The sequence below is a fragment of the Dioscorea cayenensis genome, chromosome 19, assembly GCF_009730915.1.
Source record: "Dioscorea cayenensis subsp. rotundata cultivar TDr96_F1 chromosome 19, TDr96_F1_v2_PseudoChromosome.rev07_lg8_w22 25.fasta, whole genome shotgun sequence".
NCBI classification, from domain to species: domain Eukaryota; kingdom Viridiplantae; phylum Streptophyta; class Magnoliopsida; order Dioscoreales; family Dioscoreaceae; genus Dioscorea; species Dioscorea cayenensis.
The window spans coordinates 30,528,475-30,554,372 of NC_052489.1; the positions used below are offsets into that span (position 1 = coordinate 30,528,475).

The 25,898-nt window shown below is 33.4% G+C and overlaps 5 protein-coding genes across 7 annotated transcripts; all 5 read right to left on the minus strand.

Moving 5' to 3' along the window:
• Positions 1-1,506: 1,506 nt before the first annotated feature.
• LOC120250353 (epoxide hydrolase A-like) lies at positions 1,507-4,041 on the minus strand. Of its 3 annotated transcripts, XM_039259157.1 has the most exons (5): positions 3,716-4,041; positions 3,420-3,602; positions 2,776-2,857; positions 2,622-2,703; positions 1,507-1,920 (listed from the first exon to the last, which is right to left on the minus strand). In XM_039259157.1, the coding sequence occupies exons 1-5, from the start codon at positions 3,998-4,000 to the stop codon at positions 1,674-1,676; spliced, it is 879 nt and encodes a 292-aa protein (XP_039115091.1). In that variant the 5' UTR covers positions 4,001-4,041; the 3' UTR covers positions 1,507-1,673. The 3 variants fall into 3 exon arrangements, with proteins under 3 accessions (XP_039115091.1, XP_039115090.1, XP_039115092.1); XM_039259156.1 differs by having other exon boundaries at positions 2,622-2,857; XM_039259158.1 differs by having other exon boundaries at positions 1,736-1,920; positions 2,626-2,857.
• Positions 4,042-6,234: 2,193 nt separating this feature from the next.
• On the minus strand, positions 6,235-8,402 carry LOC120250352 (epoxide hydrolase A-like). Its single transcript, XM_039259155.1, has 5 exons — positions 8,311-8,402; positions 7,845-8,205; positions 7,551-7,733; positions 6,759-6,994; positions 6,235-6,620 (listed from the first exon to the last, which is right to left on the minus strand). Exons 2-5 carry the CDS (start codon positions 8,127-8,129, stop codon positions 6,374-6,376), a joined length of 951 nt encoding a protein of 316 aa, XP_039115089.1. The 5' UTR covers positions 8,130-8,205; positions 8,311-8,402; the 3' UTR covers positions 6,235-6,373.
• Positions 8,403-12,519: 4,117 nt separating this feature from the next.
• On the minus strand, positions 12,520-14,411 carry LOC120250356 (epoxide hydrolase A-like). The gene is made up of 4 exons (XM_039259161.1): positions 14,093-14,411; positions 13,789-13,971; positions 13,032-13,267; positions 12,520-12,895 (listed from the first exon to the last, which is right to left on the minus strand). Exons 1-4 carry the CDS (start codon positions 14,375-14,377, stop codon positions 12,649-12,651), a joined length of 951 nt encoding a protein of 316 aa, XP_039115095.1. The 5' UTR covers positions 14,378-14,411; the 3' UTR covers positions 12,520-12,648.
• Positions 14,412-18,364: 3,953 nt separating this feature from the next.
• LOC120250349 (epoxide hydrolase A-like) lies at positions 18,365-20,941 on the minus strand. The gene is made up of 4 exons (XM_039259151.1): positions 20,579-20,941; positions 20,280-20,462; positions 19,417-19,652; positions 18,365-18,768 (listed from the first exon to the last, which is right to left on the minus strand). The coding sequence occupies exons 1-4, from the start codon at positions 20,909-20,911 to the stop codon at positions 18,522-18,524; spliced, it is 999 nt and encodes a 332-aa protein (XP_039115085.1). The 5' UTR covers positions 20,912-20,941; the 3' UTR covers positions 18,365-18,521.
• A 634-nt stretch (positions 20,942-21,575) lies between these two features.
• Positions 21,576-23,030, minus strand: LOC120250351 (epoxide hydrolase A-like). Its single transcript, XM_039259154.1, has 4 exons — positions 22,685-23,030; positions 22,391-22,573; positions 22,056-22,294; positions 21,576-21,915 (listed from the first exon to the last, which is right to left on the minus strand). The coding sequence occupies exons 1-4, from the start codon at positions 22,967-22,969 to the stop codon at positions 21,669-21,671; spliced, it is 954 nt and encodes a 317-aa protein (XP_039115088.1). The 5' UTR covers positions 22,970-23,030; the 3' UTR covers positions 21,576-21,668.
• Positions 23,031-25,898: the final 2,868 nt, after the last annotated feature.

The window sequence follows — 25,898 nt, forward strand, 5'->3', positions numbered from 1 at the left end:
TTAACAGTAACACAAATCATGATCCTAATTATTAGGGTTAAAGAATAATACTTTTTATTGTATTTTTATGAGTTGGGCATATTTATTACATTTTTAATTAAACGGATTTGATAAAGGTCAGAAGCAAATATTAGTAGTACTATTTATCACTGTTTTTAAGGACAAATATTATTTATGTTATTATTTAAACAGGGCTAGGTGGATCTTATGTCAGAGGTTTTGTGTCTCTTCTCTGATTTTATTCTTAAAAATTTTTTAAATTTGTTTTTATCGTCCGTGTCATATCTGATTTAGTTAATAAATTTTTAATTGAAAAAAAAATCAATATAACTAATGCATCACCACGTTAATTTCTTCCTTACTATTCTTATTTAAGTGATGCTTGTCATTTTTGAAGAAAAAAAAATACATTATTATGAGCATGATCAAAATTTTTTTACTTTTATATGTTTGAAAATTAATCTTATTTCCCCCCAAAATCATGACTTGTAGTTATTATATTGAATGTTTTGAACTCTAGTTTAATCAAACTAGATAAATTTTTGTAATTTTATTGGATGGTAGTTCATTCCCCTTTTGATCTTCGGTTCAGATCAGGAGATTTAACTCAAAAAAGAAGAATCTATAAGATGTTTTTATTATTATTAATAAATATAAATAAGATTTAACTCAAAAAAGAAGAATCTATAAGATGTTTTATTTATTATTAATAAATATAAATAAATCATATGTTAGAGACAAACATATACAAAAAACTGAGTTCTATAACATATGTATTCTCCACCTGTGTGAATTGTGATTTGAACTTATTCGCTCAATAAACAAATACTTTATGCAGGGATCAAATGTCAATAAATCATTGTGGTTGAACTAAAGAGTTTTTAAAGTATAATTATTGTTAAGTTATACCAATAAAGAGGTTTACGAATTTAATGTGAAACTTTTCATGGGTATTATTGATTCTAACCGCTTCCAAACCTCTATTTGTGATTATTAACATGAAAGCTTGCGGCCTGTTTGGGATGTGACAAACCGTTTTGTTTAATTCCATTTTAAAACTACCACTCATTTCGAACTAAGATATTTTTGGGTTTGTCATTTTTATAATAAATATATAAATACATCTCGAGTTTGTTTATATTGTTCCCCCACATAAAAAATGTTGGCATCTTGCCAAGGAAAAAGGCTTTTACCATGCATCTATTGCATTAATAGATTTTATTTTATCATTTTTCAGATTTTTTTTTTTTTACAAATTTTTTTCAGATCATATTCAATAAATTTTACTTTTACTCTTTTCATTAATATTTTTTTTATTTTTTTAGTTTTTATAGGAAAGACAAATATTTGGGTTAGTCGAATGATTCGAACTCTAATAATTTTTTTCCTCTCCCAAAGAACCCAAGGTTAGTACCACTAACCATCTGATAAAGATGGCGTTAGGTTTTTCAGTATTACTGAAGCAGGGGACAATTTTGTATATATAAAATTAAAATAATAAATAAATAAAAGAGAAAAAGCCTCAATATCCCTAACATAACCACAATTTTTAACCTTGTTGTGAGAGGAAGTTATGTCTCAATGTCTTACTTTTTGAGGGAAATAAATTACAACTTTCACTCTCAAGAGCTAGTCTTCTCTGCTTGTTTATTGATATGCAGAATAGAAGGTGATTAGAATTGCTTGATGAAGTCAAGAATGTGCTCAGTGACTTCATGAGCCTTTTCCTGGTTGATGAAGTGGGCAACTCCCGCCATGACCACCACATCTTCAAGAAATGGAACAGCTTGCTTGAAACCACCTTTGTGGATGTAATCCTGGATGTCTGGATAGTTATAAGTCAGGTCCAGATCTCCCACTATATACTTAGTAGGTACTTTTATCTGTGCTCCAGTCCAAGGGGCCAGAAGTTCCCAGTTACTGCATAATTCCACCAACATGCATGATAGATTTCAGTCATTTATCCATATTACCAGTAAGAACGTAACAAACTCCACGATAGAGAAAAAGAATAGAAAATATTGTGCATGATCACTGAAATTTCAGCAGAATTTAACCACAGTTGAATTTATTACCTTTGCTGATGTCCTGGCCAACAATTGGAAAAAGTAAAAGGCAAGTAACTGAGCAATTCATAGAATATAAAGAGTTCAATAAATTTTGCAATTTTATTTTATTTTTATCCATTCTCAGTGACATTGCTGAATTTTCATGTGTTTGAGCATCAATAGATAGACATTGAAATCTACATAAAAAAGCTGATATAGTCACTATCGTCGCTATCATCAATATTAATATCATCGATAAGATAACCGTTACCTTTGCTATCAGTATCGGGAATTCATTCGTAAAAAGGGTAAAGCAAGCATGAACTTTCACTTCCTATAAGATGTATTAATCACTAAAATACCTTGAGACAGAACAAAACAGAGTGAAAAGAGTTTACCATGTAGAGGCAAAGGGAAACTACAAGCCTCACATGAGATGTGTGAATAAGTGAATGTCAAGAATACTTCTGATTACTTTATATTTAGAAAAATTTCCTCTATGGAAGATTATTCAGGGGACAAAAAAATCAAAACGGAAAAAAAGGGGAAAGTATGAAGCTTGTATAAATTTACCTACTCAAACATCGGTAATAGTTTAATCCTCCTGTGAAGCCAGTCTTCTCAAACTTGTTAGTTAAATAGTTGAGATCTTCTTCTGAGAGCCAAGCAGGTAGAGAAGATTCATCATTAGGAAAAACCAAACCTTCCTTGGGTATAAACAACCCACCAGGATCACAGAACTTCAGGAAATATTTGCATAGTTGTCTAGTATTAGCACTGGCAAATTGTGCTTCAACTGCTCCAGGTTCCTAAAACCACCATCAATGCATACAAAGTAAAACTTTATAGAATTCGTAACCAATAGTGATGCATGAGCAGCAACCATTAATCTTATTTCAGTGATTAGCACAAAATAGGCCGGCAGCATAAAAGTGATAAAACAATCAGGTTTAGCAATAAAACATTCAGGATATATGAAAATATAACATCCCAGAGTAACTAAACAGAGGGATCTACAAATATTCACCCATTCAAGCATGTTGGCTTATAATAGAAGGCAACAAGGATTTCTCCTACAAACCACCTCAAAAGTTCAGTAATGCTACCTATTTAAAGACCCTCATATAATCAATCAACTGAATATAACTCGAAGACGAAACAGAACCAAGTTAAAACAAAGACACCACCGCAAAGACCGAAAATTCTCATGTCAACAAAGAAAAAGGACATACAACCACCAGTTTTTAACAAGCTTAACTCGGATAGAAAGTCCATGTATTCTACTGATCAGTATCTTGTAAGACAATCAAAGTGCTTTGAATTTGGAACCACACAACATGCTGTAAGCTCCATAGAGGGGAAAGACCAAACCTGAAACCTGCAAACGTAGTACTCCTCTCCGTAGAGGGCCCTAAAGTAGTCAACCAGCGTGGCAGTTGGGTTGCGAGGCCTATATGCAACACTAAGATTCACCAAAGCCTTCACCTTGTCCGGCCGGAACAAGCACAGATGCCACGCCACCAGAGCGCCCCAGTCATGCCCAACCACAAACACCTTGCGCGCAAAAAATAAAAAAGCACAATCTTTTTTTGTCAAAATCACAAACACCAACTTAAAAACAGTGAGAAATGAAAGAAAGGAAGGATTTTTATTAGATGATGAACAACTTGTTCTTGGCCAAGGACGTTGATTAGCGCGACGATGTCGCCGACGAGATGGAAGATGGAGTAGGATGAGATGGCGGAGGGGGTATCGGTGTCACCATAGCCACGGAGGTCAGGGGCAACGGCGTGGTAACCTTTGGCAGCGAGGCCGATGATCTGGTGACGCCATGAGTACCAGAGCTCCGGGAAGCCATGGAGCATGAGAACGACTGGTCCACCCTCTCCCTTCTCCGCTATGTGCATGGCAATGCCGTTCACCTCCAACCTCCGATGATTGATCCCCTCCATCTTCTTCTCCTCTTCTCTTATCTTCTCCCTCACCTCTACTACTCTTCACAGTGGATTTTGGGACATTTTTTTATTTATTTATTTATTTATTAAGACAAATAGCCACAGGTCCCACAAATCTTTATAAAAAATCTTACCATTTTTGTTTTTTTCTATATTCTCAATTTATTTCTACTTTAAAAAATAAATACTTTTTAATCTAACCGGACTTTGATAGAGTTAAAATTTTCTGTGAAAAGACTTCAATTGGGATGTTTAGGATTGTTTAGCCGTTCAACGTCATAAATCAATTAGTGTATGAATATTTATTTGTTGTTGAACAATTAATTAAGCTCTCTCAGTCTTGAATGTTTTAAATTCAAACACCGCTGAAACTACCACAATAACGGCCCGTTTGGAACTGTGAAGGAATAGTTTTTTTTTGCAAAATAATATTATAGTTTTTTATTATCTCAATTAAAATTGTAATTACTTTGCATGCAAATTTAATTTATTCATTTGGTGTGAATATATTTTCACTGTAAAATTAAGTTTATTCTCATTTTTGCCCTTAATTGGTGTAGTTACCAAATTTGAGTTTTATTCAACTCTAATAATATTACTAAGTCCAAATAATAATTAATCTATTTTTCATAAATTTTAAAAAAAATTAAATTGGGTTTTTATGTTTTATAGTACACTAAAAAAAATATGGATTATATTTGCACCATTATATCTACAATGAAATACCATAAAAAATATATATATCCAATTCATAAGAAACGATCCGAATTGGGAAATACGATCGCGTTAGGGTTTTTTCCAAAGACAAAAGAAATAAGGAAGAGTTTTATGTCATAAAGGGTATTTTGGTAATTTGAAAATTATCAAACTTTTTCATCAAGAGTGTAATCACTTTCACACCACCTCCCTTATGAATTACTTTTCCCTGGTCAAGTGCAAAATGATTACAAAGAGACCATATATTTTTTTAAGAACCAAATGATTGAAAATGATTCACTCCTTTTACTTTGCTGGAAAAATAACAATTTTATATCATGTTGAACGGGTCATAATAATATATAGATGGTGGAAATTATTTCTTTGATGTAAATGATTTGATCTGCACATAGTGGAAACTAAAAGCAAGACGAATTGAGCCAGAAATAGAATTGATGAGAAAATGAAGTTATGCTATTGCTACACAAGGTGATTGATTAGAATTCAAAGTCTATTACTTACAACAAAGTAAAATAAAAAAAAAATAATAACAAAACAGTTAAATATTATGAATAAATTATCATAATTACTTTCACATCCAAAATTTAATATTATATTACCCTTTTCGGTTTAGGTTAACTATCACATTTGAGTTTGCACATCTATTAAAAACTGTTATTAACATTTCTAAAATCTAATAGAAACATTTATGATAAAATATTTTAAACTTTATTAGAGTTATTTATTTTTAAGGTAAATTATTTAAACAGTCATCAGCTCACTCTTATTTGAGTCGCCATATTATAAAAATTTCAATTGAGTAATTTAATTTTAGATTTGATTTCAATTGGATCACCTAGGCTAGCCCTGTTAATAGTGTGTAGACGTAGCTTGCAACGTTATATGTCCTTGCTGTATCAATGTGCAATATAGACAAAAAATCAAATTAAATAAATAACAATACTACAGTCTTTGTGATTAAAAATTTTAAAAATTCAAAAATCATATTATCTTTTTTGTTTCTATAATATGAAAAACTAGTTATATGAGTTGACTATCTTAAAAGTAAATAGAGTTTTTATCCACATAGCATGCTAAGATGCTAAGATGGTAAAAGAGCATAATACACAATGTTACCATAGGAATAATTATATAGTTAAGTGACTATTTAAATAATTTATTTTTAATTTTACTAATGCACACATTTCATTTTAAACGAGAAAAGATAAAATTAGAAGAAAAAAAAATATTTATACACCCACCTTAAACGAGAAGATGGATAAAATTAAAAGAATATATCAAAATATTTAATGCATATAAATTTTATAAAAGTGACAAATAATTAAATATATATATTGAATGTATGCCGGTCTTGACTAATCAATTTTTTTCCTATAATGATAAAAAATTTAATCTCCCACTAAAATCTACCAGCCACTCTTTCCTTATCAGGGACCAGGGTTTGGGACAGACAATGACAGAATTGTCACATGCAACGTTCTTTCTTCAAGAGAATTGCGTGTAGAGGCATACTATTCACAGAAAACAGCAAAGAAACTGACTATATTTCTGACAATAATACATAAAAACAGCACATGAACGAGCTGATAGGTTTTATTATAAACACAATTTATTTAGCAACAAACAGTGTTTTGGTTACAGAAAACAGGGTGATCAGAATTTCTTGATGAAGTCCAGAATGTGCTGTGTGATTTCATGCGCCTTTTCCTGCTGGATGAAGTGGGCAACTCCTTTCATGACAACCACTTCTTCAAGAAGTGGAACATCATGTTTGAAACCACCTTTGTGGATGTAATCCTGGATGCCTGGATAGTGATAAGTTAAGTCCAGATCTCCCACTATAAACTTTGTAGGTACTTTTATTTGTGCTCCAGTCCACGGTTCTGTAAGCTCCCAGTTACTGCATCATTATATAATTAAACAAATACAAAATCATACACATCAACCTCTGCAGCTGAGTATTTGACTAAATAACACAATCACAGAAGAGAAAATGAGTAAGTAAACACACTAACAAAGATTGTCTAGATATTTTTACCTGTTCAAACATCTGTAATAGTTAACTCCTCCAGACCAGCCAGACTTTTCAAACTTTTTACTGATGTAGTTGACATCTTCTTCAGAGAGCCAATTAGGAAGAATAAATTCATCATTGGGTGAAATCCAACCTTCTTTGGGTATAAATATACCAGCAGGGTCACGAAATGTGTAGAACTTCTTGATCACTTGTTTTGTGCTAACACGGTCAAATTCTGCTTCAATCACTCCTGGTTCCTGTAACCACATCCCATGTACGTTTGTTTGTTCAGTTGAGAATTTTCCAGGATTCTTCAACAACGGTCATAACAATGTCACCATATATAGCATTCATGGTATATTAACTATGACCATAATTCATGAGAAGTTGTCACATATGAAATGGAGTTGTTGAAAAATCATATATGGTCTAGTTTTAGAAAGAATGGTCCCACACAGGTTCACCCTTTCAAGCATGTTGACATTTCCAATTAAGTACATCAAAAGGTCAGTGATGCCGTCTGTATCAACATCACATATGATAAATGAAGTCAAAATAGTACACTGGCAACCAAGTTAAGAGGTTAAAAGTTAAAACCACAATGACAAAAGGAAGAGGTGTGTGAAGAACCAGCTGGAACAAAGAGAAAGGACCTTGCAACCACTGAAATATCAGTGCAACGCCATAAAAGGTCATTAAATCTACTCAAAAGATCATACAACATTCAAACAACATACAACTGAACTTGCCACAAAGCTCATGCTTTTGAACAACAGTACGTGTTGTCAGTCAGCTAGACAGAAAATCCCATACCTGAAACCTGGAAATGTAGTAGTTATCGCCGTAGATAGACCTGTAGTAGTCAACCGGCTTGATAGCCGGATTACGAGGCATATATGCAACACTGAGATTCACCAAAGCCTTCACCTTGTCCGGCCGGAACAAGCACAGCTGCCACGCCAACAGAGCTCCCCAGTCATGCCCAACCACAAACACCTTGCGTGCAAAAAATAAAAAACACAATCTTTTTTATCAAAATCACAAACATCAACCAAAAAACAGAGAGCAATGAAAGAAAGGGATGATTTTTATGAGACGATGAACAACCTGTTCTTGGCCAAGGGCATTGATTAGCTCGACGATGTCGCCAACGAGATGGAAGATGGAGTAGGAGGAGATGTCGGAGGGGGAATCGGTATCACCATAGCCACGGAGATCAGGGGCGACGGCGTGGTAGCCTTTGTCGGCGAGGGCGATGATCTGGTGACGCCATGAGTACCAGAGCTCCGGGAAGCCATGGAGCATGAGGACGACTAATCCACCCATTCCCTTCTCCACTATGTGCATAGCTATGCCGTTTATCTCCACTGTCCGATGACTGATCGCCTCCATCTCTTTCTCCTTCTCCTCCTCCTCCTCCTTCTTCTCCGTTGCTTCGATGGAGGCTTTGCTTTCGTTGATGCGGTTGCTTTATAGCCATGATTAGAGGTTTATTTTAATCAAATAAAACTAATAAATTCAAATGCATAAATAAAAGAAAAAGTTGAAAAGACGCCGGGATTTGTCCGCGTACATTGTACCACACTACCACCACACAGAAGAAGCAGAAGCGAGTTTAACTTGCCTGATTTGATTTGAGAATCAAATAAATTTTTTTTTCTGTCTGTGTTATATTATGCTATCACATATTTATTTATTTTTTAAATTATAATTAAATTTTTTACGTGGATACGTGGTATAGTATGATAAATTGGTTTGAAAACCAAATAAGTTTTTGTTTCTGTCTTATGCTACCACATATTTATTTATTTATTTAATTATAATTAATTTTTTCAAATGGATAAGTGGTATCGTATGATAAACTGGTTTGAGAACCAAGTAAATTCTTTTTTCTGTCTATCTTATGCTACCACATATTTATTTATTTATAATTATTTCTTTCATGTGGATATGTGGTATCGTATGATAAACTGGTTTGGGAACCAAGTAAGTTCTTGTTTCTGTCTATCTTATGCTACCACATATTTATTTATTTTTTTAATTATAATTAATTTTTTCACGTGGATATGTGGTATCGTATGATAAACTGGTTTGGGAACCAAGTAAGTTCTTGTTTCTGTCTATCTTATGCTACCACATATTTATTTATTTTTTTAATTATAATTAATTTTTTCACGTGGATATGTGGTATCGTATGATAAACTGGTTTGAGAACCAAGTAAGTTCTTGTTTCTGTCTATCTTATGCTACCACATATTTATTTATTTATTTATTTATAATTAATTTTTTCACGTGGATACATGGTATCATATGATAGACTAGAATCAAAAATTTGCTTGATTCTCAAACCAAGTGAGTTGAACTCCATACAAATTTACTCTTTTATTTAATTAAAAGATTTGAAAACAATTTATGTGATTTTTTAACTTATAAACAAATATTTTTAAATTTATGATAACCGCGGAGAGATGAACTAACTTCATGCTGGTGGGAGTGTAGAGATGGAGCTGTTGTGATATAGATCTATTAAAAGAATTTAAGTAATTATATTATATTTAAAAGACAACAGAGTATAGTCATGTTTAAACTGAATCAAAATCAATTCGACGTCTAATTAATTTGAGGCATCAATATGATGCTTTTTTTTTTTTAATATGAAATCATTTTTGTTTTCATCTAATTATAATTTTTCTGCAATATTTTTTTGTGTAAATTTGTGTCTTATGTGAGCTTGTTACTCTTTGTTATTTCTTTTTAACTGTTACATAAACCAATAAAATATGACTGATAAAAGACGAATATACAAAGAATTTAAAGAATATTAAGTAAATTTTAGGACAACACCCATAAAAAAGATATTGGTATATCATTCTCCTTTTGAATCAAATTATAGAAAATACATTGAATATCCACTAATGGTAGATATATAATATCAATGTGTACAATGACTTTGTTTTAACAGTAACATGAACCATGATCATGATTATTAGGGTTAAAATATGATATTTTTTCTTTTATTTTTTCATAAATTGTGATTTATCTGTATTTATCTAAAAATAAATAAATAAATAAATACGATATTTTATTATTGTATCATTGTGAGTTGGACATATTTGTTACATATTTTATTAATTGCGGATTTTCATTAGAGGTGAGAAGCAATTATTAGTAGCACTATCCATCACCGTCCCTCAGGCCAAATAATGTTTATGTAGTATTATTCAAATTGATTTAGTCAGTCTTTTATATAAAATGTTGTATCTCTTTCATAGTGGTTGCATGGTAGTATTAATTTGATTTAGTCTTTGAAAATCTTCTGGACATGTACATAAAAAGGTTTTCATCAGCCTATGTGACATCTAGTTAAATCAATAAACTTTTAAGTAGTTGAAAAGATATCACAGCTATCTATCTTTTGACAACTTTTTGATAAAACGGTGCTTATCGCCTTTATCCATATATAATATATATATATATATATATATATTGCGTAGTTAAAAAAACGTCCGTAGATTCAAATTATGAATAGTAACACAATAAAAAAATGGGTTATACAGTGTTTTAATCTGAACTATTCAATCATTTTCAGCACAGTAACTTAACACATCACAATTTTTCAACCCTATTTCTACCAGCACTTACAATACAGAATTTATGAGCAAACAACTCACCTACCAGCAAACAACTCACCTACCAGCAAACAACTCACCCACCCACAAACTGTTACCAACTGCATACGCCCTAGAATCCTTTTTCTTATATATATATATATATATATAATTATGAGTGTGATCAAAATGGGTTTAGTGAATCTTTTATATGAAATGTTTTATCTATGCCCTCTATGGTTGCATAATTGAGAGATTTATTAACTCGATATAGTTTTTGAAAATTTTCTAGACATGCACACAACGGAATTTTTATCGCCCAATGTGATATTTAGTTAATTAATAAACTTCTAAGTAGTTGAAAAGATATCATAGTCGCTTCTCTTTTAACAACCTTTTAATAATATGGTGTTTGTCATCTTTGTTAAAATATATATATTTATATATTTATTTATTTTTTTGTTATGAGTATGATCAAAATGGTCTTTTCTTTTATATGTCAAGAAATTGATTTTTTTTCCCTCCCAAAATCATGACTTGTATATTATATTCAATGTTTTGAACACTCATTTGGTCTAGGCTGTCTAGCTAGGTAAGTTTTTGGCAAGGTTGTCAGACCCGGACCGGTTCAGCCGGTTCAACCAGAAAAACCAAGAACCGGCCATGTGGCCGGCCTGGATATACCCCATTGACCCGGGTATTAAAAAACCCGGTGTTAACCCGGTGACCCGGGCGGTTCAATCGGGAACCGATTGACCCGGCCGGGTCAATCGGGTCACAATGTTTAATTTTTTTTTACAATATTTAATAATATATTATTATTATTTCATTAGAAACCACAAAATCGTGTATATTTATTAATATTAATTTATAATTTATAATCAATAAATAGAATTACAATATATATATATATATATATATATATATATCAACAAAAATTTACATTTAAATAAAATATATTAATGTGTTATGTAAATACTTTCTAAAAATTTAATTTATTAAGAAAATAAAACAATAAATGAGTGTAATTTTATTATAAAAATATAAAATTAAAGTATTCTAATTAAATAAAAAATATAAGAAAATTTAAAACAAAATAAAAACTCAATTGAGATATAAGAATTACTGAATTAAATTTCTTATTTATTTTAACAAAATCAACCAATAAATAAATAAATAACACCGAGAGAAGTTCGATAATTATATATTAATATATTAAATTTGTAAATATTTAAAAAATGTAAAAATAAATGACATAATTAGAAAACTTTACTGTATATAAGGTCATTTATCAATTTAAATATCAAATTTGAGTAGGTTTTTATAATATAATTATGGATTTAATATTATATTTGCTCATTATTAATTATTATAATATTTTTTATATTTAATTATTGATTCCGGTTTAACTTGGTCGAACCCAATAACCCCTGACCCCTGGGCTTAGCTGGGTCTGACAACCTTGGTTATTGGAACTTTATCAAGCTATTGTAGCTCATTCTCCTTTTTATCTTCAGTTTCATATCAAGAGATTTGAACCGGAGAAAGAAGGTAAGGAGATTTATTTCTATTTTTTTTATAAATATAAATAAACCAAGTGTTATCGAAAAATATATATGAGAAGTCGAACTCTACAACACTTATGCAGTTTATTTGTGTGAGTCAAAATTTAAACCCTTCTCCTCAACAAATCAACACCTATGTGAAAATTCGATGTCGACAAACTAAATTATTGTTAGTAGTTAGAGAGTTGTTAGACTATAATAATGGTTGAGTTCGACCAATAAAGTGGTTTTTAAATTTTATTTAAAACTTTTATGGTATTACTGATCCTAATAGCTACCAAACCTCTGTATATCAATTATTAATATGAAGGTTTGGGATGTGAAAAAACGTTTCTTAATTTTGTTATTTATTTAATTCCATTTTGAGACTACCACTCATTTCGAGCTAAGAGTTTTTTGGTTTATTCATTTTATAATAAATATATAAATACATTTCGAGTTTGTTTATTTTTTCGGGTCTAGACTAATCATTTTTGTTTGTTTCCTATTTTGAAAAAAAAATTAATTACTGACTATAATCAACCAAACACTCTGTCTTTCCTTATCATGGTTTGGGACACATAATGACAGAGTTGTCACATGCAATGTTTTTTTTTCGAGAGAATTGAGTGAAGAGGCAAACTCTGTCATTATGGGACAATAATACATAAAAGCAGCCCATAAACGAGCTGACAGGTTTTATTATAAACACAATTTGTTTAGCAACAAACAGTGTTTTGGTTACAGAAAACAGGGTGATCAGAATTTCTTGATGAAGTCCAGAATGTGCTGTGTGATTTCATGCGCCTTTTCCTGCTGGATGAAGTGGGCAACTCCTTTCATGACAACCACTTCTTCAAGAAGTGGAACATCATGTTTGAAACCACCTTTGTGGATGTAATCCTGGATGCCTGGATAGTGATAAGTTAAGTCCAGATCTCCCACTATAAACTTTGTAGGTACTTTTATTTGTGCTCCAGTCCACGGTTCTGTAAGCTCCCAGTTACTGCATCATTATATAATTAAACAAATACAAAATCACACATTTCGAACTTTCCAGCTGAGTATCTGACCAAATAATACAATCATAGAAGAGAAAATTAACTAGGAAACACACTAACAAAGATTGCCTAGATTTTTACCTGTTCAAACATCGGTAATAGTTTAATCCACCAGACCAGCCAGACTTTTCAAACTTGTTACCGAAGTAGTCGATGTCTTCTTCAGAGATCCAATTAGGAAGAGAAAATTCATCATTGGGTGAAATCCAACCTTCTTTGGGTATAAATATACCAGCAGGGTCACGAAGTGTGTAGAACTTCTTGATCACTCGTTTTGTGCTAACACGGCCAAATTCTGCTTCAATTACTCCTGGTTCCTGTATTCACATCCCATGTACGTTTGTTTCTTCAGTTAAAAATTTTCCAGGATTCTTCAACAACAGTCATAACAATGCCACCATTAGCATTCGTGGTATATCAACTGATGACCATAATTCATGAAGTTAGTCACATGTGAAATGGAGTTGAAAAAACATATATGGCCTAGTTTTAGAAAGAATGGTCCCACACAGGTTCACCCTTTCAAGCATGTTGACGTTTCCAATTAAGTACATCAAAAGGTCCGTGATGCCGTTTGTATCAACAGCACACATAATAAATAAAGTGAAAATAGTACACTGGCAGCAAAGTAAGAGGTCTAAAACACAATGACAAAAGGAAGAGATGTGTGAAGAACCAGGTACAAAGAGAAAGGACCTTGCAACCACTGAAAGATCAGTGCAACGCCATAAAAGGTCATTAAATCTACTCGACAGATCATCATACAACTGAACTTGCCACAAAGCCCATGCTTTTGAACAACAGAACTTGTTGTCAGTCAGCTACACAGAGAACATACCTGAAACCTGCAAACGAAGTAGTCGTCGCCGTAGATAGACCTGTAGTAGTCAACCGGCTTGATAGCTGGATTACGAGGCATATATGCAACACTAAGATTCACCAAAGCCTTCACCTTGTCCGGCCGGAACAAGCACAGGTGCCACGCCACCAGAGCTCCCCAGTCATGCCCAACTACAAACACCTTGCGTGCAAAAAATAAAAAGCACATTTTTTTTTTTATATCAAAATCACAAACATCAACCAAAAAAACAGAGAGCAATGAAAGAAAGGAAAGGGATGATTTTTACGAGACGATGAACAACCTGTGCTTGGCCAAGGATGGCGATTAGGGCGATGATGTCACCAACGAGATGGAAGATGGAATAGGAGGAGATAGCGGAGGGAGAATCGGTATCACCATACCCACGAAGGTCAGGGGCGACTGCGTGGTAGCCTTTGTCGGCGAGGCCATTGATCTGGTGACGCCATGAGTACCAGAGCTCCGGGAAGCCATGGAGCATGAGGACGATTGGTCCACCCATTCCCTTCTCCGCTATGTGCATGGCTATGCCATTCACCTCCATTGTCCGATGACTGATCCCCTCCATCTCCTCCTCCTCCTTCTTCTTCTTCTCCCTTGCTTCGATGGATGCTTTGCCTTCGTTGATGCCATTGTTTTATAGCCATGATTAGAGGTTTTTTTTAATCAAATAAAAGTAATAAATACACATGCATAAATCAATAAAATAAAATAAGTCAAAAAGCCGCCGGGATTTGTCGGTATTCATTGCACCACACCCAAGCTTTCTATTTGATTTAATTAAAAGATTTGTGAGGTGACTTATAGAATTTTTTAAATTATAAAAAATATTTTTAAATTTATAATGATAGCTGAGAGATGAACTAATTTGATAGCTCACCACTGATTTGGTAGTAGTGTAGGCACGGAGCTTTTGTGATATACACCTCTTAAGATAATTTAAGTAATTAATCAAGTTGCGCATAAAAGACAACGGAGTCAAGCCACATTTAAACAGAATCAAAGTCAATCGGACTAATAATTAACTTAGGCTCTATTATTTATTTATTAATTTTTTAATAAAGTGAATAAATCATAATTTTTTTCAATGAAAAAGATAAATACAACAAACAAACAAAACACAATAACAAAAAAAAAAGAAACGATAGGGGGGGCTCTCACCAAGAGTGAGCACCACCTAAGCCTAAATAATAGGAAATAAAGTTGCAGAATAAACAAACAAGGCTAAAAGAACACAGCTGAGAAAGCAAAGGTCACCAAAAGACACCAGAGGTCTTCTTCGGCTGCCAAGAAAAAGACCATGGATGAATCACTCCCGAATCGAGGGGTCCGTGGGAGAGCTTTCCTCAACTGACCTTAAGTTTATGAAGACGAGAGAGCGCTTCAACTTTTGGACTGAGTTGAAGGAATATGTTGGTGATGTGGATCCCTAGTCGTAGAAATCCAAGCAAGAAGCATGTGAATGATTTTGGTAATATTAGCAAAAGCATTCTGAAAGAGGTAATTAAAATACAATTGTTCCTTTCATGCTAGATATTCCACAGGGCTATTAAACTATAACTTATAGTTTTATTATAATGTAAATCTTGATAAATAGGGCCATCAACATTATGCTTACAAAATATAATACAATCGGTTTTTTTTTCTCATTTAATTGTTATTTTTACTGAATATTTTTTATGTAAATCATTGTCTTTTGTATTAGCTTATTATTGTTTGTTACTTATTTTAATTGTTACATAAACCAGTAGAAAATTGCTGATTAAAGACCAGTACACAAAGAATTTTAGAAAATATTACGTAATTTTTTAGCATCACCTCCTATAAAATATTGGTATTTTATTCTCACTCTAAATCAAGATAGGGCGGCATAAATATCGATGTATACAGTGACTTTGTTTTACCAGTGACATGAACTAAAGTATAATTATTAGGGTTAAAGTATAATATTTTTTTATTGTATTTTATTAGCTAGATATATTTGTTACATATATAATCAAGGAGATTTGATAAGGGTGAGAAAAAATTATTAGCAATGTTGTTCAATTGTTTATGTTATTATTTAAATTGGTTTAGTAGATCTCTATTAGAGGTGTTGTATCTCTCTCTTCTATGATTGCATGCCAAGAGATTTTATTAGTTCAGTTTGATTTTTAAAATTTTTTTTAAGTGGGTACGTGCAAGACTTTCATCACCCATATGACACTTGGCCTATTTATCTTTTGATAACTCTTTAATGGGGGTGCTTGTCATTTTTGTCAAAAAAAAAAAAAAAAAATTCCATTGTTATGAAAATATTATTTAGTTTTATATAATTAGAAATTGATTTTTTTTCCTATAATCATGGTTTTTATGTATTATATTAAATGTTTTGAAAACTCATTCGGTCTAGTTAGGTAAGTTTTTGTAAAATTTATTAGGTTGTCGTAATTCATTCCCCTTTTGACCTTCAGTTTTAGATCAAAAAAATTTGAACTTCAGAATTGAGAAATAAGAAACTTAGAAGGTTTTTTTTTTTTGTTTTTGACAAACCACATGTCAGATATTAACACACATAAAAAATTGCATTGTACAATATATGTGTCCTCTTTTAAGATTTGAACACATCTCCTCAATAAATGAACATCTTATGCAGGGATCAAAAGCCAATAGATCAAATGGCCCTGGAGCTAAGAAGTTTTTAGAGTATAATAATGGCTAGGTTCAACCAATATAGTTGTTTTTATGAATTTAATTTGAAACTTTCATGGGTATTCTTGATTCTAACCGTTTCTAAACTTCTATTTATTATTATTAATCCGAAAGTTTGGGAATGTGACCAAACGTCTCTTAATTTTGTTATTTATTTAATTCCATTATAAGACTACATAAAAAACAAATAAATACATCTCGAGTTTGTTTATATTCTTCCCCTCATAAAAATTGGTAGCATCTTGTTAGCAAAAAGGCATTTACCATGCATCTATTGCATTAATAGATTCCATTTTATCATTTTTCAGATAAAAAACAATAAATTTTACTTTTCCTCTTTTCATTAATATATTTTTTATTTTTTATTTTGTTATTATGCTTTTATAAAGAGTTAGTCAAAAGGTCGAAACTCTCACCATATTTTCTTTCCTGAATAACTTAAAATTACTACTGTTATTTGCCCCAAATAACTTTAGTCTTTTCATTATTACTAAAAATCGAACCAAATGTTTTTTTTTCTAAAATATAGATTTAAAAATAATAATTAATTAATTAAAAAAAACCTCAATATCCCTGCCATATATATTTATCAATATAGACAAACATTACCCTTAACCCTTGTTGTACCTTTGTAAAAGAATGTGGGAACCTTTCTGGGTTTGGTTCCCACATTCTTCCAATGTTAATATTTCTTCAGCTATCTATAATCATTTAAATCACAATTCTAATTTGAATCTGGAGTGGTCTGGTTGGAAAAAACTGTGGAAGCTTCATGTTGCTCCAAGGGTTAAACATTTTATTTGGCTTATGTTGCATGGTAAAATTTCTACTACTGATTTTCTTAATAGCATCAATATTGGCCCTAGGACCTTATGTGTTTTCTGCAATATTGAGAATGAATCCATTGAACACTTATTTCTTAAATGTCGTTGTGCACAACTGGTCTGGAATATTATTTTCAATACCTTGGCCATTACTATTTCATTCCATGATACTATATCTGCTGGATTTTGGCTTATTGACTACAACCTTTCTATTTATACTATATCTGTCATAGCTGCCAGTATTTGGTATTCATGGAAAGCTCGTTGTGATGCCATCTTCAATAACATCAGTCCCAATTTCTCTAACATTGCTTCAAAGGTTGTCGCCCATGTTAAGGAATTTATGCAAGAGAACTCATCTTCATTGGGTCGCAGACTTCTTCTCAACAACTTCTCCCACAGCAATGGCCTATTCCTCTTCTTTGCTCATTGCTGGAATGACAACACCAGGATAGGTAAGTTGGGATTTTTTGTTTCAAATTATGACTATGTTATCTCTTGTGCAGGGTGTTATACGTTCATGGCTGAGTCGCACCTTGAAGCTGGCATCAAAGTTATTGGCTTGGCAATTCGCACCTCGATAGATAGACAACTGGATATTAGACGTATTCTTCACTGCAATCCTGAAATTTCTCTTGCTCTGAGAGACGGCTGCACACCTGTATCCTGGAGACATGCACTGGCTTTCTCTGAAATCTCCCATCTCCTCCAAATTGCGGGTAATCCTACACTGATTGATATCCCAACTATCTGGAACTTACCAGCCTCAGCTCTGGCTTCTTCTAGCAACAACAATCATTTACTTTGCCTCTTTCTTACTGGCCGTGACTTGCCTAGATGGGTCATGAGGACATTCTCTGAGAATGGTTTTACTTTCTAGCCTTTTATTTTTCCTTTTCAGTTGTCTTGTTTTATTGTTTTTGTTTGTTTTGTTTGTTTTGTTCTTATTAGTTTGGGCTTGTAATCCTTGAACTTTGTAAAACTTTTTTCTCTTATTAATAAAATCAGCTCTGTGAGCTCTTTCCCCAAAAAAAAAAATCTTGAGACGAAATAAATTACTACATTCATAACGTATTAGTACAATTTTAAATAACTAATAAATCCATGTCTTTACAGAAAGTACCAATCACACCTTCCTTTTTTTGGGATTTATTTTCTAGTCTCTGCTTGTTTATTGATACGCAGAATAGAAGTTGATTAGAATTGCTTGACAAAGTCAAGAATGTGCTCAGTGATTTCATGAGCCTTTTCCTGGTTGATAAAGTGGGCAACTCCTGCCATGACAACCACATCTTTAAGAAATGGAACAGCTTGCTTGAAACCACCTTTGTGGATGTAATCCTGGATGCCAGGATAGTTATAAGTCAGGTCCAGATCTCCCACTATATACTTACTAGGTACTTTTATTTGTGCTCCAGTCCAAGGGGCCAGAAGTTCCCAGTTACTGCATAATTCCATCAACATGCATGATAGATTTCAATCATTTGTCAATATCAGCAGCAGGAATGTAACAAACTCCACAATAGAGAAAATTAAAGACTAGAAAATATTGTGCATGATCACTGATATTTCAGCAGAATTTAACTACAGTTGAATTTATTACCTTTACTGATGTCCTGGCCAACAAAGTGGAAGAAGTAGAAGGCAAATAACTGAGCAATTCAGAGATTGTAAAGAGTTCAATAAATTTTTCAAAATTTTTTTTTTTCCGTTCAGGGACATTGCTGAATTCTCATGTGTTTGAGCGTCAATAGATAGACACTGCAATCTAGATGAAAGAACTAATATGGTCACTATTCAGTTACCCTTGCTATCAGTATCTGGGAATTCATTTGTATTTAAATACAGTAAAGCAAGTATGAACTTCCACTTCCTATAAGACTTACCAATCAGTAAAATACCCGTAGACAGAACAAAATAGAGTGAAAAGAGTTTACATGAATGACAAAGGGAACCCACAGGCCTCACATGAGATGTGTGAATAAGTGACTGTCAAGAATACTTCTGATTACTTTATATTTAGAAAAATTTCTTCTCTAGTAGATCATTCACAGAAAAAAAAACAAATTAAAACGGGAAAAAAAGGGATTACCTGCTCACACATCGGTAATAGTTTAATCCCCCTGTGAAGCCAGTCTTCTCGAACTTGTTAGTAAAGTAATTAAGATCTTCTTCGGAGAGCCAAGCAGGTAGAGAAGATTCATCGTTAGGTAAAACCAAACCTTCCTTGGGTATAAATAACCCACCAGGATCACAGAACTTAAGGAACCATTTGCATAGTTGTTTAGTATTAGCACTGGCAAATTGTGCTTCAACTGCTCCAGGTTCCTGTAACCACCATCGATGTATACAAAGTAAAACTTTATAGGATTCATGAACAATAGCAATGCATGAACAGATTTAGCATAAAACAATCAGATTTAGCAATAAAACATGCAGGATATATTATCAGTTCAAGCTGTGGTTGGAAACTTTTGTCACATATGATGGCCATTATTCACCAAAGCCAAAAACATTTGTTACATATGAACAAGATTAAATATCTCATCTCAGAGTAATTAAACAGAGTGATTAACAAAGATTTATTCACCCAGTCATGCATGTTGGCTTGTAATAGAAGGCAACAGGGACTTCTCCTACAAACCACCTCAAAAGTTCAGTAATGGTACCTATTTAAAGACCCTCATATAATCAATGAACTGAATATAACTCGAAGACGAAACAGAACCAAATTAAAACAAAGACGCTACAGCAAGGACCGAAAATTCTCATGCCCACAAAGAAAAAGGACATACAACCACCAGCTTTAAACAAGGTGTAACTCAGACGATCATTTATTTTCAAGAATAGAAGTCCATGTATTCTACTGATCAATATCTTGTAAGACAATCAAAGTGCTTTTGAATTTGGAACCATACAGCATGTTGCAAGCTCCATAGAGAGGAAAGACCAAACCTGAAACCTACAAACGTAGTACTCGTCTCCGTAGAGGGCCTTAAAGTAGTCAACCGGCTTGGCAGCCGGGTTGCGAGGCCTATATGCAACACTAAGATTCACCAAAGCCTTCACCTTGTCCGGCCGGAACAAGCACAGATGCCACGCCACCACAGCGCCCCAGTCATGCCCAACCACAAACACCTTGCGTGCAAAAAATAAAAATCACAATCTTTTTTTTCATCAAAATCACAAACATCAACTTAAAAACAGTGAGAACACTTATAGAAAGGAAGGATTTTTATTAGATGATGAACAACTTGTTCTTGGCCAAGGACGTTGATTAGGTCGACGATGTCGCCGACGAGATGGAAGATGGAGTAGGAGGAGATGGCGGAGGGGGCATCGGTGTCACCATAGCCACGGAGGTCAGGGGCGACGGCGTGGTAACCTTTAGCAGCGAGGCCGATGATCTGGTGACGCCATGAGTACCAGAGCTCCGGGAAGCCATGGAGCATGAGGACGATTGGCCCGCCCTCTCCCTTCTCCGCTATGTGCATACCTATGCCGTTCACCTCCACCCTCCGATGATTGATCCCCTCCATCTTCTTCTCCTCTTCTTCTTCTTCTCCTTCACCTCTACTCTTCACCATAGTCCACGTTAATGGAGCTTATAACAATGTTTTATTATTATTATTATTATTGTTATTATTATTATTATTATTATTATTATTTTAATTTACTTTTCTTTTTTAATAAAGTACCACCGTCCCGGAATCTTCATAAAATCTCCGATTCTTCTTGCCATTTTTTTTTTTATATTAAATTCTCAATTTATTTCTATTTAAAAAAAAATACTTTTCAGTCTAAGTTAACCGGACTTTGACAGCTAAAATTTTCTATGAAAAGACTGCTCTGATCTTTAGTTGTGGTCACTTGTTAACAAATCAATTACGAGTGTAGATATTTGTTGTTGAACAATTAATTAAGTTCTCTTAGACTTGAGAATGTTTTAAATTCAAACACAATAATATTGTATAGATGGTGGAAATTATGTTTTTTGAAATAAACTATCTGATCCACAGATAGTGGAAATTACTTTTATGAATTTGTTTCAAAAGCCAGAGAACTTATAAAACAAACTAATCATTTTTTTTTTCTATTTTGATAAAAAAAAATTACCAGCCACACTTTCCTTGTCTGGGGTTGGGACAGAAGTGACAGAATTGTCACGTTCTTTCTTCAAGAGAATTGCGTGAAGAAGCAAACTTCTCACTAAAAACAGCAAAGAAATTGATTTTTTTTCTGACAATAATATATAAAAACAGCACATGAACGAGCTGCCAGGTTTTATTATAAACACAATTTGTTTAGCAACAAACAGTGTTTTGGTTACAGAAAACAGGGTGATCAGAATTTCTTAATGAAATCCAGAATGTGCTGTGTGATTTCATGCGCCTTTTCCTGCTGGATGAAGTGGGCAACTCCTTTCATGACAACCACTTCTTCAAGTAATGGAACAGCTTGCTTGAAACCACCATTGTGAATGAAATCCTGGATGCCTGGATAGTGATAAGTTAAGTCCAGATCTCCCACTATAAACTTAGTAGGTACTTTTATCTGTGCTCCAGTCCACGGTGCCGTAAGCTCCCAGTTACTGCATCATTCATTAAACAAATACAGAATCATACATTTCAATCTTTCTAGCAAATTAACCACTAAAATAACCTTGTAACACAATCATGGAAAAGAAAATTAACAGATAAACAAATTAACAAAGATTGTCTAGATTTTTACCTGTTCAAACATCTGTAATAGTTTACTCCTCCAGACCAGCCAGACTTTTCGAACTTGTTACCAAAGTAGTTGAAATCTTCTTCAGAGAGCCAATTAGGAAGAGGAATTTCATCATTAGGTGAAATCCAACCTTCTTTGGGTATAAATATACCACTTGGGTCACGAAGTGTGTAATAAAACTTCTTGAGCACTTGTTCAGCACTAACACTGCCAAATATTGATTCAATTACTCCTGGTTCCTGTAACCATATATACATGTACTTTTCTTTAAGATAAAAATTTACAACTGAACTTGCCAGTTGCCACAAATTAAAGCTACACAGAGAACTCCATACCTGAAACCTGCAGACGTAGTAGTCGTCTCCGTAGAGGGCCCTAAAGTAGTCAACCGGCTTGGCAGCCGGGTTACGAGGCATATATGCAACACTAAGATTCACTAAAGCCTTCACCTTGTCCGGCCGGAACAAGCACAAGTACCACGCCACCTGAGCGCCCCAGTCATGCCCAACAACAAACACCTTGCGTGCAAAAAGTAAAAAACACAACCTTTGTCATGAAAATCACAAACATCAAGCTAAAAACAGTGAGAAATGAAAGAAAGAAAGGATTTTTATGACACGGCGAACAACCTGTTCTTGGCCAAGGGCGTTGATTAGCGCGACGATGTCGCCGACGAGATGGCAAATGGAGTAAGAGGAGATGGCGGAGGGGGCATCGGTGTCACCAAAGCCACGGATGTCAGGGGCGACGGCGTGGTAGCCTTTATCGGCGAGGCCAATGATCTGGTGACGCCATGAGTACCAGAGCTCCGGGAAGCCATGGAGCATGAGGACAACTTGTCCTCCCATTCCCTTCTCCGCTATGTGCATAGATATGCCGTTCACCTCCACTGTCCGATGACTGATCTCCTCCATCTCCTTCTCCTTCTCCTTCTCCCTCTCTCTCTCTCTCTCTCTCTCTCTCTCCCTTCGATGGAGGCTTTGCTTATATGGTTTATGAGACAGTAGTCAGTAGGGATATTTTTAATTATAAAAATAATTTTATAAAAAATTTTAAAAGAAAATATATTTTAATAAATACGCTTGTGTAAAATCATGGTATTCCCTGTTTCCAAAATCAGGGGAAATGACTTCGTGAAACGCTAGTCTCTTTTGTTTCGTCTTCCCTCATGTACAAGGAGTTGTTTGGCGCTTTGGGTTTATCTAGTAATTTTTTTTATAATTTTTTATTCCGTTTAATATAAATGGTTTGTTTATTAAAAAAAATATATATAAATTGTGGCCCCACACACTAGATTTCTTTACAGGTAAAGAAAATCAATGTGAATGCCCATGCGTAAGCACATGCGCTTCATTTACAGGTAAAGAAAATTAATGTGAATGCCCATGCGTAAGCACATGCGCTTCATCTAGTAATTCGAATTATTTAAAAAATAATTTTAATAAATTTAATCAAACAAAAAAAAAAAGATCATATAGATATACATGAGTATATCTGTATATGGAAAACAATAAAAACTAATCTAAAATATATAATAATTTAATATAATATTATCATGTATATATATACATATGCTTTGAGAGATGGTAGATAAGTGCTGTGGGACCCACTCAACTAAAAAAAATATATACGTACTAATACGTATTGACGAGACAGAAGGTGGGTGGTGTGGGACAATCAGAATGTAAATGCCAGCGTTGAAGGGATTAAAAGTACTGTTAAGTAAAATTAATACTATGTATATATATTCAAGTCTTTATGTTTTTAAAAGAGAATGTGGATTCCAATTTTTTAAAATAACATCCATTCAAAAAAATTACAAATCTATTATTATTTTTTTTAAATTAAAAATTATATCCATTTTCAGCATCACGCTACATTCATTTTGTTTTCTAATTATAATTCTTTTTTACCATGCTATGTATTCATTTTGTTTTTGTTTTTTTTTAATTCTATGAGATCAATTTTTTTTTTATTTTATCAAATCTATGAGATCACAAATGGTGACTCAAAAAAGTCCTTGGTAGAGGCATCAGGCTCACCACGATAATCTTGTTTAATAGCCATTATTAATAATCATTTTGTATGTACTTTTTCTCCTTCTAGAATGTATGGTTGATTTTCTATTTTTATTATTTATTTATCTATTTTGTTTTTTTCTTTAATGTATTTCATGTGTTTTCAAACTTCTTTTTAATTAAAAATTATGATTTATCTATTTAAAAAAAAATAATCAAATTTTTATGTTTGATTGATTAGATGAACTATTGTTTGGAGGCAAGCGCCTTGATGCCTTTGATTACTTGCCAGCGGTAGGTACTGCTGGTGGCATTATTATTGCTTGGGATAGCTCTCTTGTCCTTGAAACTTTAATTCATAAGGGATCCTTCTCCATTTTCGTTGAATTTCTTAACCGGACTAATGATCATTCCTGGGTTTGCACTAGTGTTTATGGCCCAAATATTAGATCCATTAGATCCGCTTTTTGGAATGAACTTCGCCTCCTTCGAAATCTCATTTTAACCCCTTGGGTTATCTGCGGAGATTTCAACACTGTAATACCCTGAACCTGTGGATAACTGTTAGAAAATATACTCAGGGTATTACTATAGTGGTAGTAAGATTTTTCTACAGATTAATCTTGTTGAGAAACCCCAAGTGAAAAGAATAAGGACCTAAGTGTAAAAGTTTTTAAAAGATTTTGGGTTAAAGAATAAATGAAAAGGATGGACATGAAATGTTTATGGAAACCGAGGACTGAAAGGTAGGATGGAAGGGATCTTTTTAAAATGTTGTTTTATAATCCAGGGACCACTGGATAATTTGAAAGGACCTTTTGAGAATACTATTTCATAATTCAAGGATCATTTGGGAGTTTTTCAGGGACTGTTGTGTAAGAAATTATGTTTTGAGGGACTAAAATTGAATTTCGGCTGAAAACTTAAGTTGGAGAAAACTCTAGATTTTGATGGTTCATCTTCTTCTCCCTTCATCTGCTACAGTAACCCGAGAAGATGAAGAAATGGGAAGAAATTGGAGGTTTTAAGGAGAGGGACTTGGAGATCGTTGGAGTGAGCTCGCCGGAGGGATGGCTTGGCTTGGTAAGAGGCTTCCTTGTATTGTTTTTGGCATGTATATATATGTATTTATGGTTGGATTTGATGAAAATGTTGATGAATTTGAAGAAATATTAATGAGAATGATGAGGGTGTTGTTTTGAGATGAAATTTGTGTCAAAAAACCTTGTATCCATGATAAATCAAGGATGAGATTGCTGAATTACTTGTAGCAATTCTCGTAGCAAACGAGATTAGGGTTTGGTTTGATTAATTAAGTTGATGATTATGATGATTAAGGTGTTAATGATGATGGTTGGATTGAAATTGGTTGGGTTTAGCCAAATTGATTTGGTTGAGTTGAATTGAATTGATTGAGTTGAGTTTGATTTGGTTTAACCAAGTTCATTTTAATTGAATTGGAATTGGGTTTTGGATGAGAATTGAAGTGGTTGGGTTTAATTGAATTGATCCCAGTGCGGGTTTGATCAAATCAAGTTGAGTGTAGTTGGACTTGAATGGTTTGGTTGAATTAAATTGGTTGAAGTTGATTTGGGTTTTGGTTTGGATGTTGGGCTACGGGTTTTTGGGCCGAACCAAGTTGGTTCAACAGAATTTGTATAAGAATTAAGTTGGTTCAAGGCTGGTTGGTTTAATTAAACCCTGGTTCAGTGAATTTGAGTTTGGTTCAGTGAATTTGATCTTGGTTCGCGGAATTGAGACTGGTTCGAGGGTTGGTTCATAATAGTCTAGCCCAAATTGAGTTGAGCTTAATTGTAATTGGAGA

Excerpts from the sequence above, each read along its gene's own strand:
- LOC120250352 (XM_039259155.1), bottom strand. The coding sequence starts at position 8,129 with ATGGAGGCGATCAGTCATCGGACAGTGGAGATAAACGGCATAGCTATG. Across the intron at positions 7,734-7,844 it reads ATGCCCTTGGCCAAGAACAG|GTGTTTGTGGTTGGGCATGA; the intron begins GTTGTTCATCGT and ends TTTGCACGCAAG. Across the intron at positions 6,995-7,550 it reads ACTACATTTCCAGGTTTCAG|GAACCAGGAGTGATTGAAGC; the intron begins GTATGGGATTTT and ends ATGTGGTTACAG.
- LOC120250349 (XM_039259151.1), bottom strand. The coding sequence starts at position 20,911 with ATGGTGAAGAGTAGAGGTGAAGGAGAAGAAGAAGAAGAGGAGAAGAAG. Across the intron at positions 19,653-20,279 it reads ACTACGTTTGTAGGTTTCAG|GAACCTGGAGCAGTTGAAGC; the intron begins GTTTGGTCTTTC and ends TGGTGGTTACAG. Across the intron at positions 18,769-19,416 it reads TATTACCGATGTGTGAGCAG|TAACTGGGAACTTCTGGCCC; the intron begins GTAATCCCTTTT and ends GGAATTATGCAG.
- LOC120250356 (XM_039259161.1), bottom strand. The coding sequence starts at position 14,377 with ATGGAGGGGATCAGTCATCGGACAATGGAGGTGAATGGCATAGCCATG. Across the intron at positions 13,972-14,092 it reads CCATCCTTGGCCAAGCACAG|GTGTTTGTAGTTGGGCATGA; the intron begins GTTGTTCATCGT and ends TTTGCACGCAAG. Across the intron at positions 12,896-13,031 it reads TATTACCGATGTTTGAACAG|TAACTGGGAGCTTACAGAAC; the intron begins GTAAAAATCTAG and ends ATAATGATGCAG.
- LOC120250353 (XM_039259156.1), bottom strand. The coding sequence starts at position 4,000 with ATGGAGGGGATCAATCATCGGAGGTTGGAGGTGAACGGCATTGCCATG. Across the intron at positions 3,603-3,715 it reads ACGTCCTTGGCCAAGAACAA|GTGTTTGTGGTTGGGCATGA; the intron begins GTTGTTCATCAT and ends TTTGCGCGCAAG. Across the intron at positions 2,858-3,419 it reads ACTACGTTTGCAGGTTTCAG|GAACCTGGAGCAGTTGAAGC; the intron begins GTTTGGTCTTTC and ends TGGTGGTTTTAG.
- LOC120250351 (XM_039259154.1), bottom strand. The coding sequence starts at position 22,969 with ATGGAGGAGATCAGTCATCGGACAGTGGAGGTGAACGGCATATCTATG. Across the intron at positions 22,574-22,684 it reads ACGCCCTTGGCCAAGAACAG|GTGTTTGTTGTTGGGCATGA; the intron begins GTTGTTCGCCGT and ends TTTGCACGCAAG. Across the intron at positions 21,916-22,055 it reads TATTACAGATGTTTGAACAG|TAACTGGGAGCTTACGGCAC; the intron begins GTAAAAATCTAG and ends TGAATGATGCAG.